Genomic DNA, 13,879 nt, shown 5'->3' with positions numbered 1-13,879 from the left:
TTTATTATTAGCTTTCGCATATCTGTTACTACATTGCGATATGCCACCTCGAATATTTTTTGCAATGAATGATATTTTATCTATATCAGTTAGGAGTTCTAATTTTATTTTTGTAGTAAATAACATTGCATCCCAACTTAATCCTGGAGCAGTATAATAATGAGCGGGATCTAAACCATACGTCTTAAGACAAAGGTTTCTAAAATTTTCAAATACGTCAGCCAGTAACAAAACATCTGTTTTTAGGTATAAATCGGAGTAATCGCCCATATTTTTGCAACGAAAATGGGACCAAACATCTTTTGCATGATTATAATCATCTTCTGAGATGTGACTATCAGTCAAAGAACTAAAAAAATTGTCTTTAGAGGGAAGATCAGTTAACTTTAAAGAATCGTATGATGTCATGTATTCATACGGATACACACCCTTTCGTAATAAGCGTTTAAAATCGTCCTCACAAGTGAAATTCAATTTTAATTCATGAAATTGTTTAGGAAACAAGTTTTTTGCTAGTTTATCAAGACTGCTGGGCATAAATTTAAGTGAATCTACAAACCTCAATTTGATTGTGCGATTATTTATTTGTAACTTCTTAGAAAATGAAATGTATTTTTCTTTGTTCTGTGGAATCAATTCAATGTCCCCTTCCACCAAACCAAGTCCATGTACTATGAAATGACTATCATAGTTACTCAAATTATGAAAAAATACAGGTATAAATTGAGGTGCTTTGTATTTTTCAGAACAAAATGTATGTGCTACGCCTTCGTAAAGACCAGTATGGAAATTGTAGGAAATGATAGAATCACTATTTAAATTTCTATCACAAATGTAACATGTCCTACTCTGAGCAATATGTTTATTATTTTCAATGGATAAAGGCAATGGAGTTTTTCCGAAAGTATTCCTCTTACAAATGCTTTTTAAATCTTTTTCTATGTACTTCATAAATACCTGGGTGCAATCTTTACCTTTGTATGTTCTATACACAGACAATTTATCATTATAAGAACACTTAATATAATATCCAAAACTATATACCTCATGTTTTTGAATATTTGTAGTAGAAGATGTTGTAGGGTTATTTGACTGTGTTGCTATTGGGTTTAAAAAGGCTTCAAAATCAGCATAAACAACAAAAGGCACCCTTAATTTACGTTCGTAATTATCGAAGGTAACTTCATTGGTGGGAACGTTTTCATTGAACCAGTTTTTCTTTTTATCTTGTTCTGAAGGTAAATGTGTGCAAACATGGAAACAATCGTTTTTTTGATGTTTCATTAAATTTTCGTGAGTTGTGAAGTTGGATAAGCATCCATCGCAAATATGAACAGCATGCTGTGTATTTGATAATTGCTTAGATACTAATCTAGATAAGTTTTTGATAAAGCAATAATGTCCGTTACTATTTTTGGATATATACAATAAGTTCAAATGGATATCTTTTCTACACTTTGTTAAATGCAATGGTCCTACTATATCATGTTTTTTATTTTGAGAATTGTATTCAATTCCAAAAACGTTTATGCTCATATTATTATTATTTTCAAATTTTGGAATATCCCCCAATTTTATTGGAAAAGTTAAATCTCTAAAATTCAATTTATTTTTATGAACAATATACGATTTAGTACAGTTTGAACGATGGTTTGTTGGGGGGTATAATCCTGACAATACTGCCCATCTAAAACATTCTTGATCACTATTTTTTACATTAATAACTGCTTTTTTATTTTGAATATCTCGTGGTAACTCAATATAAGAAGAACCGCGCAACGGATTAAATTTGTTAACATTAACATCTAGATAGTTAAATTTTACTAAACCCCACCCACTGTCTTTTCTTTCAAAGTTAGATAATTTTGTTAATATATCCTTAATCACGGACTCGAAAATTTCATCCTTGTCGCTACTAGTATCAATAATATTGTTACATAATTGGAAATCAAAAGTATTATTGATTTGTTTGCTCTCTTGTGTAAAATCGGCATTTAGAATAAAGTTAACTTTCAATGCAAAATGATTACTAAGGGAACGATCCAATAATGCAAAGATTTTATCTCTATTCTTTTGTAAAATAGTTTCAGGTGTAAAAGGTTGGTAAACTTTTTCATTAAGTAGTATTCTATAAGTGGCCACCCTATTCTTAAACGCATTCTCAATTAATTGAACATCAATCCATTCTAAGTCAGATCTTATAACATTATTTTTATGAAGATTACTGTTTAAATGATTTTTAAAATATCTTTTAGACACTAACTTTTTACATACAGAACATTCAATTTCAGCATTATTATTTGTACTTACAATGACAGAAGGGGTTGGTTTAGATGACGTTGATGATGTAGGCTCAACAGCTAGGCGACTTTTCTTAACAGATACTTCTTCTTCTGTCTCTAAAACTGTAGCCGACCTTTTCAATCCACCTCCTATTTGAGAAGATCTAAAACAACGAAAACATATACATTTATAAATACTCTGATGCGAGATATAATTAAAAATATTTAAATGTTACTTCATTTATACTAACTCAAATCTTTTCGACACTGCTGACAATAGGCTTGCATCATTAAAACACCGTCAATTACATCTTCAGATACAGTTTTCTTCTTGGAATCGTTGATATAATGACCACTACATGGTGTAAAGTATGGTTTAATATCAAAATCTTCCACTAATGTAGAAGGTAACTTATTTTCTGTGTACCAGAGCCTTATACTGTTATGGAAACATTTTAAAATAAATTCTTTACTTAATTGTGCAATCTTGTCACGAGGTAAAGTGGGACCAATATGATAGTAAGTAAAAACCATTTTGGAAATGAACGTCACAAATAAGTATTATAATTATTGAAGCACGGTGGTAAAACACTGAATGATAACAATCTCAGATACCCCGTTTATATATGTGGGCTCTCCCACCTCACCATCAACGTAACAATAAGATCAAGTATCGCCTCGTTAAAAAACTATCCTATTGTTCAGCAGGTAATGGAATAATCGCTACAAGTAGAAACAAGATCCGGTCATAACAAGTTAAAACTCAACATGAAGCAGGTATTCGTTAAATGGTTTGAACATGCAGGAACATGAATATTTTAAGTGGAAATAACTTACGTCTCTCCGTGACATTGGCTCACAAGTCGGGCGGCTTCATATAACTCTTCATCTAGTTCGATTACTTCACAGAGTCTTATAAGTTCCGCATCATAAACATCACAGTTCAGAGAATCCATTGTCAAACGAAGCCGCCTCCCCACATTGAGTTTCTGCGTTAAGTAATTCAAAAAAGAGTATACATTTTATAAAACAAAGAGGGTTATTACATATTAACAAATGTAGTGGACCGACTTAACACTTTTCGTCATTTTTAATGTGAAACAATGCAAAAGAATATCTTACAAGGAAATTTACTTAAATCATAAAAAGGAAAGATAAGAAATGTGAAACACTTTAACACTATCCTACTGCTATCGTTAAAAATTATATTTATCACTGTTTCTTATTATCTATAAAATATTTTACACATGTGTCCTTAGAAGCTAATTGTTTTGTAATATTATATACAATATTTCGCGTATTTTGTAATTCCAAGTCGTCTTCCAACGCAAAATACTTCAGTCTGACGTCCGCGTGCTTCCAGTGTTCCGTGGATGGGATGTTTTTGATTGTTTGCATATCATATATCTCTATTTTAATTAAGTGAGATGAATACGCCCCATCATCTTGTCCAGATGATAAATTAGCCACGCCTTCTGGCGAACTTTTGCTTACATTCGAAGATCGTTTCAAGGTTTTACACTGCTTTTTAGGTCGTTCAAAGAAGCTGTCAATATTATTTCCAGGACGTTTCTTTGCGAGGGCTTGCTTAACTTTGAAACCAGCTGTACCTTCCTCATCGGTTGAATCACCCTGATTTTCCGGGTAGTAATAGTTCTTGAAAGTATTTTCAGAGAACTGAAACAATGAAAGACAATATTTTAAACACTATTAACAATTCTATTAATTAAATACAAAGAACACTAGACGAAACAATATTATAAAAAGGCAATATGGGTTACAGTAATTTAAAAAGAAAAACATACTCACGTCCATTGTTGGATCTGTCTATAAACACTTCACTTTTGAACGCACACTCCACTTCTCTATATACCACACTAGATACAAGGAGCTCTGGTACAGAAGGCTGCCTCTACAGGAATACTTATTCAGCCTCGACTCTCTTTGGCTTTTATACTCGTAATATGGTAGAGAGCAGGGGAACGTACCATAAATCTTGTTTCAACCAGTTCATCTTATACCTGAACGCAAACAATAAACTTTTTGTCATTTTACAATACAATAAACATCTATAATAAAGCAACTAAGTTGTTACAATAATAAATTCAAGTCACAAGAATTACCGGTGCGTTAGTCTAAAACATGTTTACACCAGTTAATGCTCTTTGTTAAATATGAATAGAAAGTATCATGCCTTGACATGTTCGTCGAAGGATCTCTTTACCCAAAACCCGAATTATTCAAATAAGCGGAAACAATAAATATATATTATCTTTAAAAATGCACAAAAGACATTTTTATTCACATAGAATTAGCCTTAAACATGTTTTAACCGGTTCTCCGTTTCTCACGTCGTAACAAGTTTATTGAAAGTATGCATTCTCTTAAACAATACACAAGTCATAAAAAATAATAATAGAAAATAATAATAGATAGAAATGATAAATAGTAAGTAAATTATTCAAAGAAGGTACAATAAATAAAGCAATTAAGCAAAAACGCAACTTCACAAAATTACCGAGGTTTATTCAGATACAAAACATTGAAATATATGTAAAAAAAAAAGTTTGATAAGATGGGAAATTAACTTTTATTAAGACGTAATCAAAAAATTGACTTATTAATCATATGTACAAATTTGGTTATACAACAAAGAGATGTATGATAGAAATAGGTATAAGATATCATAAATATTCGAGAAAAAGAAAGATACGCTAGATAGGATCGTTAAGTTTAGGTATTTGGATAAACTTAAATGTAAGAGTTTTGAATGATTCACGGTTATTTTCATTAGACTTATATTGACCGGGATATAGACCGTGATTACCTTTTTGATTTTTGTCGAGCTCCCGATATTTCGACGCAGTTGCATGCATCATGATCACGGAAAAATCAAAAAGGTAATCACGGTCTATATCCCGGTCAATATAAGTCAAACTTAAATGTAACTCAGAAGTTCTTAAGTTAAAACGTAATTATAATACATTTCATAAATACCTACATTTATAGAAATAAAAGTAAAAGTAGGTGAAACTCAGTTAGGTTTCATAAAGGTAAGTCTAGACTACTTAGGTTAACTAAGAGTAGGTTTTAATTAAATTTGGTTAGGTTACGAATGGAAAAGTTAGGTATTTTAATTAGGTTAGGTTAGGTTAGAATCGCAATCCATATGATTACAAAGTTATACTAAAAATTAATTATAAAATACCTATCAGTATGAGACACAAGGAAAAGGTGTGCATGACACTGCCAGGTAGCTGGGTAGGGTAACAATGGTCTAGCGCCGAGTCCAGATCGAACAATAGAAAGGGTCGGTAATCCTTTTGTGACCGTCGTGCACAAGGTTTATTGTGTAAAGAACGTATTCTGTAAATACTAGAAGGAGGCTTCTGAGAGCGTCGAGACCCAGCGCAATGAATCTAAATGGGGGGCTATTAGTTTTTTTTTTTTTTTTTTTTTTTTTTTTTTAGGTTCAGTAAGACCATGGATGGGCGGTGGTGGGGTCCTGGGAGCAGGCCCCAGACCCGGGCTGGTAACGGGGGTACCCTACTACTAACACGTTTTTTTATCTCGAAAATAATATTTAAAAAGGGTGTAACTAGTAACTTATACCTTGTTACTATTTAAATATCTGAAAATGCTGGGCTTACGCTACTATATCCTGTAAAATTATTTTTATTAATTGGTTTTCTAAGTACGAGTACCTACTTACCTAAAGTTCAGAGGTGTTGTGAAGTCAAACCAAAACGTCTAGATCATTATCGTTATACCTTTCGATACGTACTGTATATTTTTTAAATCCTCGATTTAGGTATACATATAGCCAAAGTTGTTTAACCATTCGTGTTCTGTTGATTGTCAAGCAAGCGAAAGATTCCAATATTGATTGTTTAAAGCATTTCGAGGGTTTCAGGGCAATCAGGGCACAAATATTGTAGACTATAATAGTACATTTCGTTATAAGTGCGAGAAGAATGACATTCTCGCACGTGTGACGAACGACGTTTTTAATACAGTTGCGAAAAACACTACTACAACGAAATAAAACCATAAACAATCCGAACTCCCAATTTTCGCATTGACATTGACGTACCTATCTTTGAAGCTTTTAAACTTGCGTTCATATTTTCGATTTTAATATCCATCCAACACAATTTATTTATTTAATTGTGTGCCATAAAAACATAAACATTTACGATTTGGGACAATTGTTTAATATTTACCTACATTTTAATTCAATCGACCATTTATGCCTCGAAGTATTCCAAATAACATAAAATAATTATGACAAATCGCGTAACATATTAAGGTTTTTGAACGTGCTTGCATTAAGTTGGTAACATTGGTAAGACGCCACTACTTTAAATGACAGACGACGCGTTTCGTTCCATTTCACGTTCTGTTTACACGACTCATTATGAGCCCTGTTTTTCAAAGTATAAACCATTTTATAAATTATGTTTAGTATGACTAAAAATAAACAATTACATATGAAATATCAATGTCTTAAACATTAATCACTTAAAAGTATGTTTTTAGTTTTATTCCGTCTTATCTTAGTAAACTAGACTAATATTAAAACAGCTCGGTAAGTAGTCGTAAAATGGAACGCATACTTTTTACGCACTAGTGCGTAAAAACCAACTTCTCGGACGCTAAACAGCCAAGAAACGGGCACTTTTTGAGCAACTGTATTAAAAAAAACTATTCTTTTTAGACTATAAAAAATCTTAATATTTCAGGTAATGGCTTAACACGTTCGCTGCGGCAAGCCAAAACCTTAACCCAAAATGTAGTGCGTTACGAGGCCCAATCCGCCCCGTAATAGTTTACATCGTAGTGCGTTACGGGTATAAAAGTGCCCCGTACACCTAAGTCTGTTAAAAGTGCTGTAAGTTCCTGAAATATTGGATTTTCCAATATTTTTTTCGACTACCTGTAAGAGTATGAAATTTCCTACGTCTCATTATCCCCGCACGTGGATACGATAAAAACTCACAAAATTATATAGAAAAGAAAATACGGGGTTATTTTATCCCCGTATCGCACTAAAATTGAAAAATACGGGGCTTAGTACATCCCGTAACGCATGTAATGTATTAAGGTCGATAAATTAGTAGTGATGGGAAATAAAAAAATCGATGTATGTGCTGTATTAATAAAAACATTACACATCAAAAATATGATACTTCGCACTCTTGTATTTTTGTGAAAGTAGTTAATATAATTAAGTAACAAAGATAAATAAAATAAGATAAACCACCACCGTTTTTTACGTATTAAAAACATATATTTAATTACCTGCCTGCAATTAGATGTCAATTTGTGATGACTTTGACGTTTACTGTGTGGGATAACCTTTGTTTTTGGAATATAGTAGTTCTAACGTGTGGTTCGAGCGCTTCATTTTTAATTTGCCGATAACAAGTATTTCAGTAAGCACTGCACTAGCGATACTGTGCCCGCAACCCCGTACGGGCCAGCAAATTCTTTTACGGGGTTCACGGAGACCCGTATCGCACTAAAAGGTAATTTTTATCCCCTGGTCGGTACGGGGTTCCTGAGACCCCGTATATAATTAATATATCAATAAATAATACTTTTGAACAGAAATCCAAATGTATATTTGTCATTTTTGTAGTTGTAAATATGACCAAAATACAGCTTCCGCACCAGCGGAGTGAACACGATTTTTCTCACCCGCACTGAGTGATGACAGCGTACGGGGTTCAAAACCCCCCGTAACGCAGTGAACGTGTTAATATTTCAGATTATTTCGGGTAATGCCGATTAGTATGAATAGGGTCGTTATTACCTATGGAATAATGTGGTATTTCATAATGCGTCAGTCCTTTATTTGCAAATATTATTTACATAGGAATATCACAGAATCGGTGGATTCCACCCCTAGGTGACAATTTACCAGTAGCGAGCAATGTGTCCAGCGGTGTAAGTTAGAGGAGCGTGGTATGGCGCGATGATGGGCGCGGAGTAGGCGAGGGGCGCAACGTGGGGGATGAGCGGGGCGCCGGCGTAGGCGATGCCTCCGAGAGGGGCGATCAGCGGGGCGGAGCGCTTCTTGAGCAGGTGCACGCCGCCCAAGGCCTTGGCGGTGAGGTGCGCGGAGCGGTCCAGGTTGACGTCCAGGGTGTCGAGGGGCCTGCCGTCCGCGGCGAGGATGTTGGCGGGCTGGCCGGGCGCCAGGGACAGCGGGCCGCGGTAGTTGCTGCCGTACAAGGGCGCGATCACCGCGCCGCTGTACGCCAGCGGAGCGAACGGCGTCAGCAGCGCCGCGGACGCCGCCGCCATCATGCAAAACAACACCACCAGCTTCAGCATCGTGTAGTGGTCTGTGTTGGTCGGTGCACGGAGGAACACTGATGCACTTACAAGACTGATGTAGGTTTATATACATACTTGAATCAAAAGACTAATACGATGGGCGAATCCGGAAGACGCTGTCGGCCCTGAAGCAACTACTTTCGTCGAGAAACAATTCAGTGCTTATTTTGTAGTTCAATATTTTTTTTAACTTATTTACGGCTCAGTTAACGTTTTAACACATAAATGTCAGTGGCAGAGTGCAGCTCGCTGGTGCTTTAAAAATAATTCCGATATGTCATCCAAATGTCACCCTTGGTTCTATTATCGGAAACTATTTAGGTCATGACTAACTAGATGGACACTAATATCTAGTCTCTATAATGTGTTTGTGTTATGATTACGGGTTTTAATTAATTTAGTAAACTGATATGGTTGTCAACAATTTCCAGCGAAGTTGGCTATCCACTGGAAGAAAGTTACCCAATCCTTGTATCTTATGTTACTTTTAGGTACAAGATGTAAATAAAAATGGGCCTTGGAGAGAAAGTAAGTGCTTACCTTAAAATCTATGTTCAAACTTTATTTTATACAACCGTGTCTTTAATGAATTCCCTTAACTTTAAGGGAAGATTTTTTTTAGATCAATTATGTACAATTAATTTGTCTAAGAAACTACCATCTCAATTCTTACGGTTATAGAGTTATTAAAAAAATAAAAATAATTACTGAATACGTGTGTGACAGCCTTTACCACTTCCTAATGTTATGTGTTTTGACATGTTCCGTCAATCTCTTGACACTAACTTGAATGTTATTCTTAAGGGTCTCTCACACTGATTAATTAATCCATATCCATACTAATATTATAAATGCGAAAGTAACTCTGTCTGTCTGTCTGTCTGTCTGTCTGTCTGTCTGTCTGTCTGTCTGTTACGCTTTCCCGCTTAAACCACGCAGCCGATTTTGATGAAATTTGGAACAGACAATCTTTAGACCCTGAGACAAAACATAGGCTACTTTTTATTTCGAAAAAAAGGGATGAAGGGGTTGAAAAAGAGGTTGAAAGTTTGTATGGGATTTCTTAATTTTAAAAGATAAAACCATGAAACTTTATATTTTAGCACTTGATAAGAAATCATTAAACATATATTTAAAGTCACATACAGGTCGAACGCGATTAATTAACATTATTTTTACCTTTAAAATAAACATGGTGGGAAATAAACATTAACTAAAAGCGGGTAGATTCTATTTATTTGTCTACCCCGAACATTTATATAAATTAATATCGGGTAGTTTTGTGTTGTTTACATCTCCGGTGACATTTTGCTGGGGCGTCAGTCTTCCGCGACCACGGCCAGTGCAACCTGGCCGAAACGTTGGGAAAAAAGGTAAAAATAATGTTAATTAATCGCGTTCGACCTGTATGTGACTTTAAATATGTGTACAAAGCGCGAGAACTTAAAGTGTTATAATTATCATTAAACATCTTGATAAGGGATAGGGATAGGGATAGCGATAGGGATAGCGATAGTGATAGCGATAGGGATAGGGATAGCGATAGGGATAGCGATAGCGATAGCGATAGCGATAGCGATAGCGATAGGGATACGGATACGGATAATATGGGTATCGTTAGAGGGATACGGATAATCGGTCGGCGGTCTCTTACAATCAATGTGCTCTAAGACGATCGTTGTTTGCTTGCTTGAAGATTACGTTTGCGATAAGTATAAGCAAAATGTAAAAAATTGTAAGGGATAATAGAAAAAAGTACTTTTTACCCACCGATCATAGTGTCGAAATACGGGCTATGTGGGATGTTTATAAAGGTTTCCCCAGCGTATATAGAATTACCTACGCTGTGGTCGATGTGTAATATTTCTACAATCATTGCAAGCAAAAGTATTATGTGCAATCGAAATAATCGCAGATAAATATACCTACAGAGAAACCTAAGGATTCAAATGAAAATCTTAATGAATACTTTTATTACGCGGGCGAAGCCGCGGGTAAAAGCTAGTTTATTATATGTATGAAAATAATAAAAAAAATATTTTTGCGAATTGAACTAAAACTGATATACAGTATGGTTCTTGATAATGAACCTAACGACGTGTCGAATTTAACGGAAAGCAAAAAAACACGGTGTAGTCACACCTCGGACACTGGCGATCAAATATATGAAAGAGGCGCGTTCCTAGCACATAGTCTAAGCTCGTGTAGTTGAACGCGTACTATGCTTGTATGAGTGAAATATGACAGGTTGACTGTTCGCGTTTTTGACAGGCGGTAACTGTGAGGTAACCGAGAGGGGGTGGGCGGCACTTTCAGCGGGGAGCGGGAGTGGCCATACTGTACGATAGTACTTTTTATTATACTGTGGTGTAGTTGTGAAGGTAACGTACGGACTAGGGTTGCAAAAAAAACGGTTTTTTTTCTGGCTTGAAAAAAAACATGAAAAAAAACCGTGAAAAAAAACAGTTTTTTTTCTGGAGTATGTTTTTTTTCTAAAGTACGAAATCTCAAAATTTGCAAAATAGTTAATACTTTTATACGGTTTTTTAGACTTAATGTTAACTATTAAACGAATTTAATCAAATACTTTAATTTCTGGTCATATAAAAGTAACATTTACGAAATCTGTAGTTGATAGTTATCACTATTTACTGTTGGCAACACCACCGCCTCTCCACGCTACACGCAACATCGGGGATTCCCCAATAAACGTTTGTATACTGAATGTTAATTGAATTAAAATGTACGTTATTGTTATTGAAACACGTTACAACTCACGAAAAACCGTTATTGTCGTATTATTTGTTCATCTGAAAAAAAACCATATTTAGAAAAAAACCATGGTGCTCGGTTTTTTTTCATGTTTTTTTTCACAATTCTGAAAAAAAACATTTGGTTTTTTTTCTATTTACAACCCTAGTACGGACGTAATGTTGCTACACGAGATGGTATATTTTTTGTCATATCATATTCGCCCGATGGGAAGAGGTCACCTTCGCTCATGGATATAAGCAACATACCTCATCGTTATTCGTTTGAGTACAATCATTTTATCAGATCACGTTAAGAAAATAGAGTCCTTATACATATGTTTCCTTTACAATTTTGATGTTTCTTTGAATAATGTAATTGTTTAAGTATTTAATTAAAAAATCGGGCGGTTGGTCTAGTGGTAAGCCGTATTACGTTAGCCGCGTAAGCTGAAGAGCCGGGTTCGATTCCCGGCTCGGCCACCAGTGGGCTTTGTCGTTTTTCCTTTCGTGTATGAATTGTATGATATCTATTTCAGTTTATAATTTATGACTAAGTACTTAAAAAACAACAAATAAAAAATATTTAATCATAGTTATTTGTTTTACAGTCGAGTTCATAAATATATGTACATTTGTTAACCTAAACTCGATGCAATAAGGTGAAAAAATGTACACATATTTATGAACTCGACTTTACAAGGGGGCAGTGTAGTTGTTTAACCGCACGTGCCAATACATATTGATACCCGAGCAAGCGAAAGATTCCAATATTGAACCGCGAGCGTAGCGAGTGGTTCAAAAAGTGGAATCTTGAGCGTTGCGAGGGTTTCATGACACGTAGGTTAAACAAAATTTGCCACCGAGTGAAACACAACATTATTCACCACACCAACACGATCAAAATACTAACTGTAAAACATCAAATTGAATCAATTCCATCAAATGTATTCAATATTTATGATTCAAAATCGTCATTTATAAGTATATTCTACCAGCCAGCTAAAGACATCTAGTTAAAATTTGTATAAAATTACTTTGCACTCTTGTGGATAAAATGCAATTTTGCTACCCGTTTTCGAATAGCAAAAGTGATCTTTACGAGTTGGTGTGGTGAAAGATAATTTTATTTGTTCCACAGTTGTAAAAAAATCCTCATAAATGGCCACAATACAATGTTTTGAACGAGTGAAATTAACTATACCTAATCCAGAAATTTAGAAGTTACAAATTAACCTTTATTTGCCAGTTCATCTAAATATATAAAAGAAGAAGCTGACTGACTGACTGACTGACTGACTGACTGACTGACTGACTGACATATCAACGCACAGCCGAAACCGCTGGTCCTAGAGATTTCAAATTTGGCACGTAGGTTCCTTATATAGTGTAGAGGAGCACTAAGAAAGGATTTTCCAAAATTCACCTCCTAAGGGGGTCAAATGGGGGTTCAAAGTTTGTATGGGGAAACAAGATTAGTTTGACTATTCTATTCGAAACTTCACAGGAAGATTCCTTAAGACATATGACTGAATACGTGTTTCAGGTTTTTTGAAAATTTAACCCCTAAAAGGGTGAAAAGGGGGTGATAAAGTCAAAAAATCAATATGGGTATCGTTTTTATGGTTTATCGGGTCGCTGATCACGATAAATACAACGTTTTCAAAATCTAACGAGGCGGAAGTGAAATACCTTCTCCCCCGTTGTGGTGCAATGGGGTTTAAATATCAAAAAAATATATAAAAGAAGATATTGACTGAAATCGCTGGTCCTAGAGATCTCAAATTTGGCACGTAGGTTCCTTATATAGTGTAGAGAAGCACTAAGAAAGGATTTTTCAAAATTCACCTCCTAAGGGGGTCAAATGGGGCCAACAATGTTAGTTTCCCTGTTTTATTCGAAACTTCACAGGAGGGATCCTAAAAACATATGACTAAAGACGTGTTTCAGGTTTTTTGAAAATCTAACCCCTAAAAGGGTGAAAAGGGGGTGATAAAGTCAAAAAACTAATATGGTTATCGTTTTTACGGTTTATTGGGTCGCTGATCACGATAAATACAACGTTTTTAAAATCTAACGAAGCGGAAGTGAAATACCTTCTCCCCTGTTGTAGTGAAATGTGGGGTTTAAATATAAAAAAATATATAAAATAAGAAACTGACTGACTGACTAACTGACATAATATATCAACACACAGCCGAATCCGCTGGTCCTACAGATTTCAAATTTGGCACATAGGTTCCTTATATGGCGTAGAGGAGTACTAAGAAAGGAATTTTCAAATTTCTCCTCTTAAAAGGGTGAAATGGGGGTTCAAAGTTTGTATGGGGAAACAAGATTAGTTTGACTATTTTATTCGAAACTTCATAGGAGGATTCCTAAAGACATATGACTAAATACATGTTTCAGGTTTTTTTGAAAATTTGACCCCTAAAGGGGTGCAAAGGGGGTAAAGTCAAAAACACAATATGGGTATCGTTTTTATGGTTTATCGGGTCGCTGAAC

The 13,879-nt window shown here is 35.0% G+C and overlaps 1 protein-coding gene across 1 annotated transcript; it reads right to left on the bottom strand.

Moving 5' to 3' along the window:
- Positions 1 to 8,115: 8,115 nt before the first annotated feature.
- On the bottom strand, positions 8,116 to 8,775 carry LOC125231811. The gene has a single exon (XM_048137388.1). It carries the CDS (start codon positions 8,619 to 8,621, stop codon positions 8,202 to 8,204), a length of 420 nt encoding a protein of 139 aa, XP_047993345.1. The 5' UTR covers positions 8,622 to 8,775; the 3' UTR covers positions 8,116 to 8,201.
- Positions 8,776 to 13,879: the final 5,104 nt, after the last annotated feature.

This window comes from Leguminivora glycinivorella, chromosome 12 (genome assembly GCF_023078275.1).
Source record: "Leguminivora glycinivorella isolate SPB_JAAS2020 chromosome 12, LegGlyc_1.1, whole genome shotgun sequence".
NCBI classification, from domain to species: Eukaryota; Metazoa; Arthropoda; class Insecta; order Lepidoptera; family Tortricidae; genus Leguminivora; species Leguminivora glycinivorella.
The sequence above is the reverse complement of the archived record's forward strand: the minus strand, read 5'-3'. Positions and strand labels throughout refer to the sequence as shown.

What these genes read in the sequence shown, in the direction of transcription:
- LOC125231811 (XM_048137388.1), bottom strand. Translation starts at nt 8,621, where the DNA reads ATGCTGAAGCTGGTGGTGTTGTTTTGCATGATGGCGGCGGCGTCCGCG.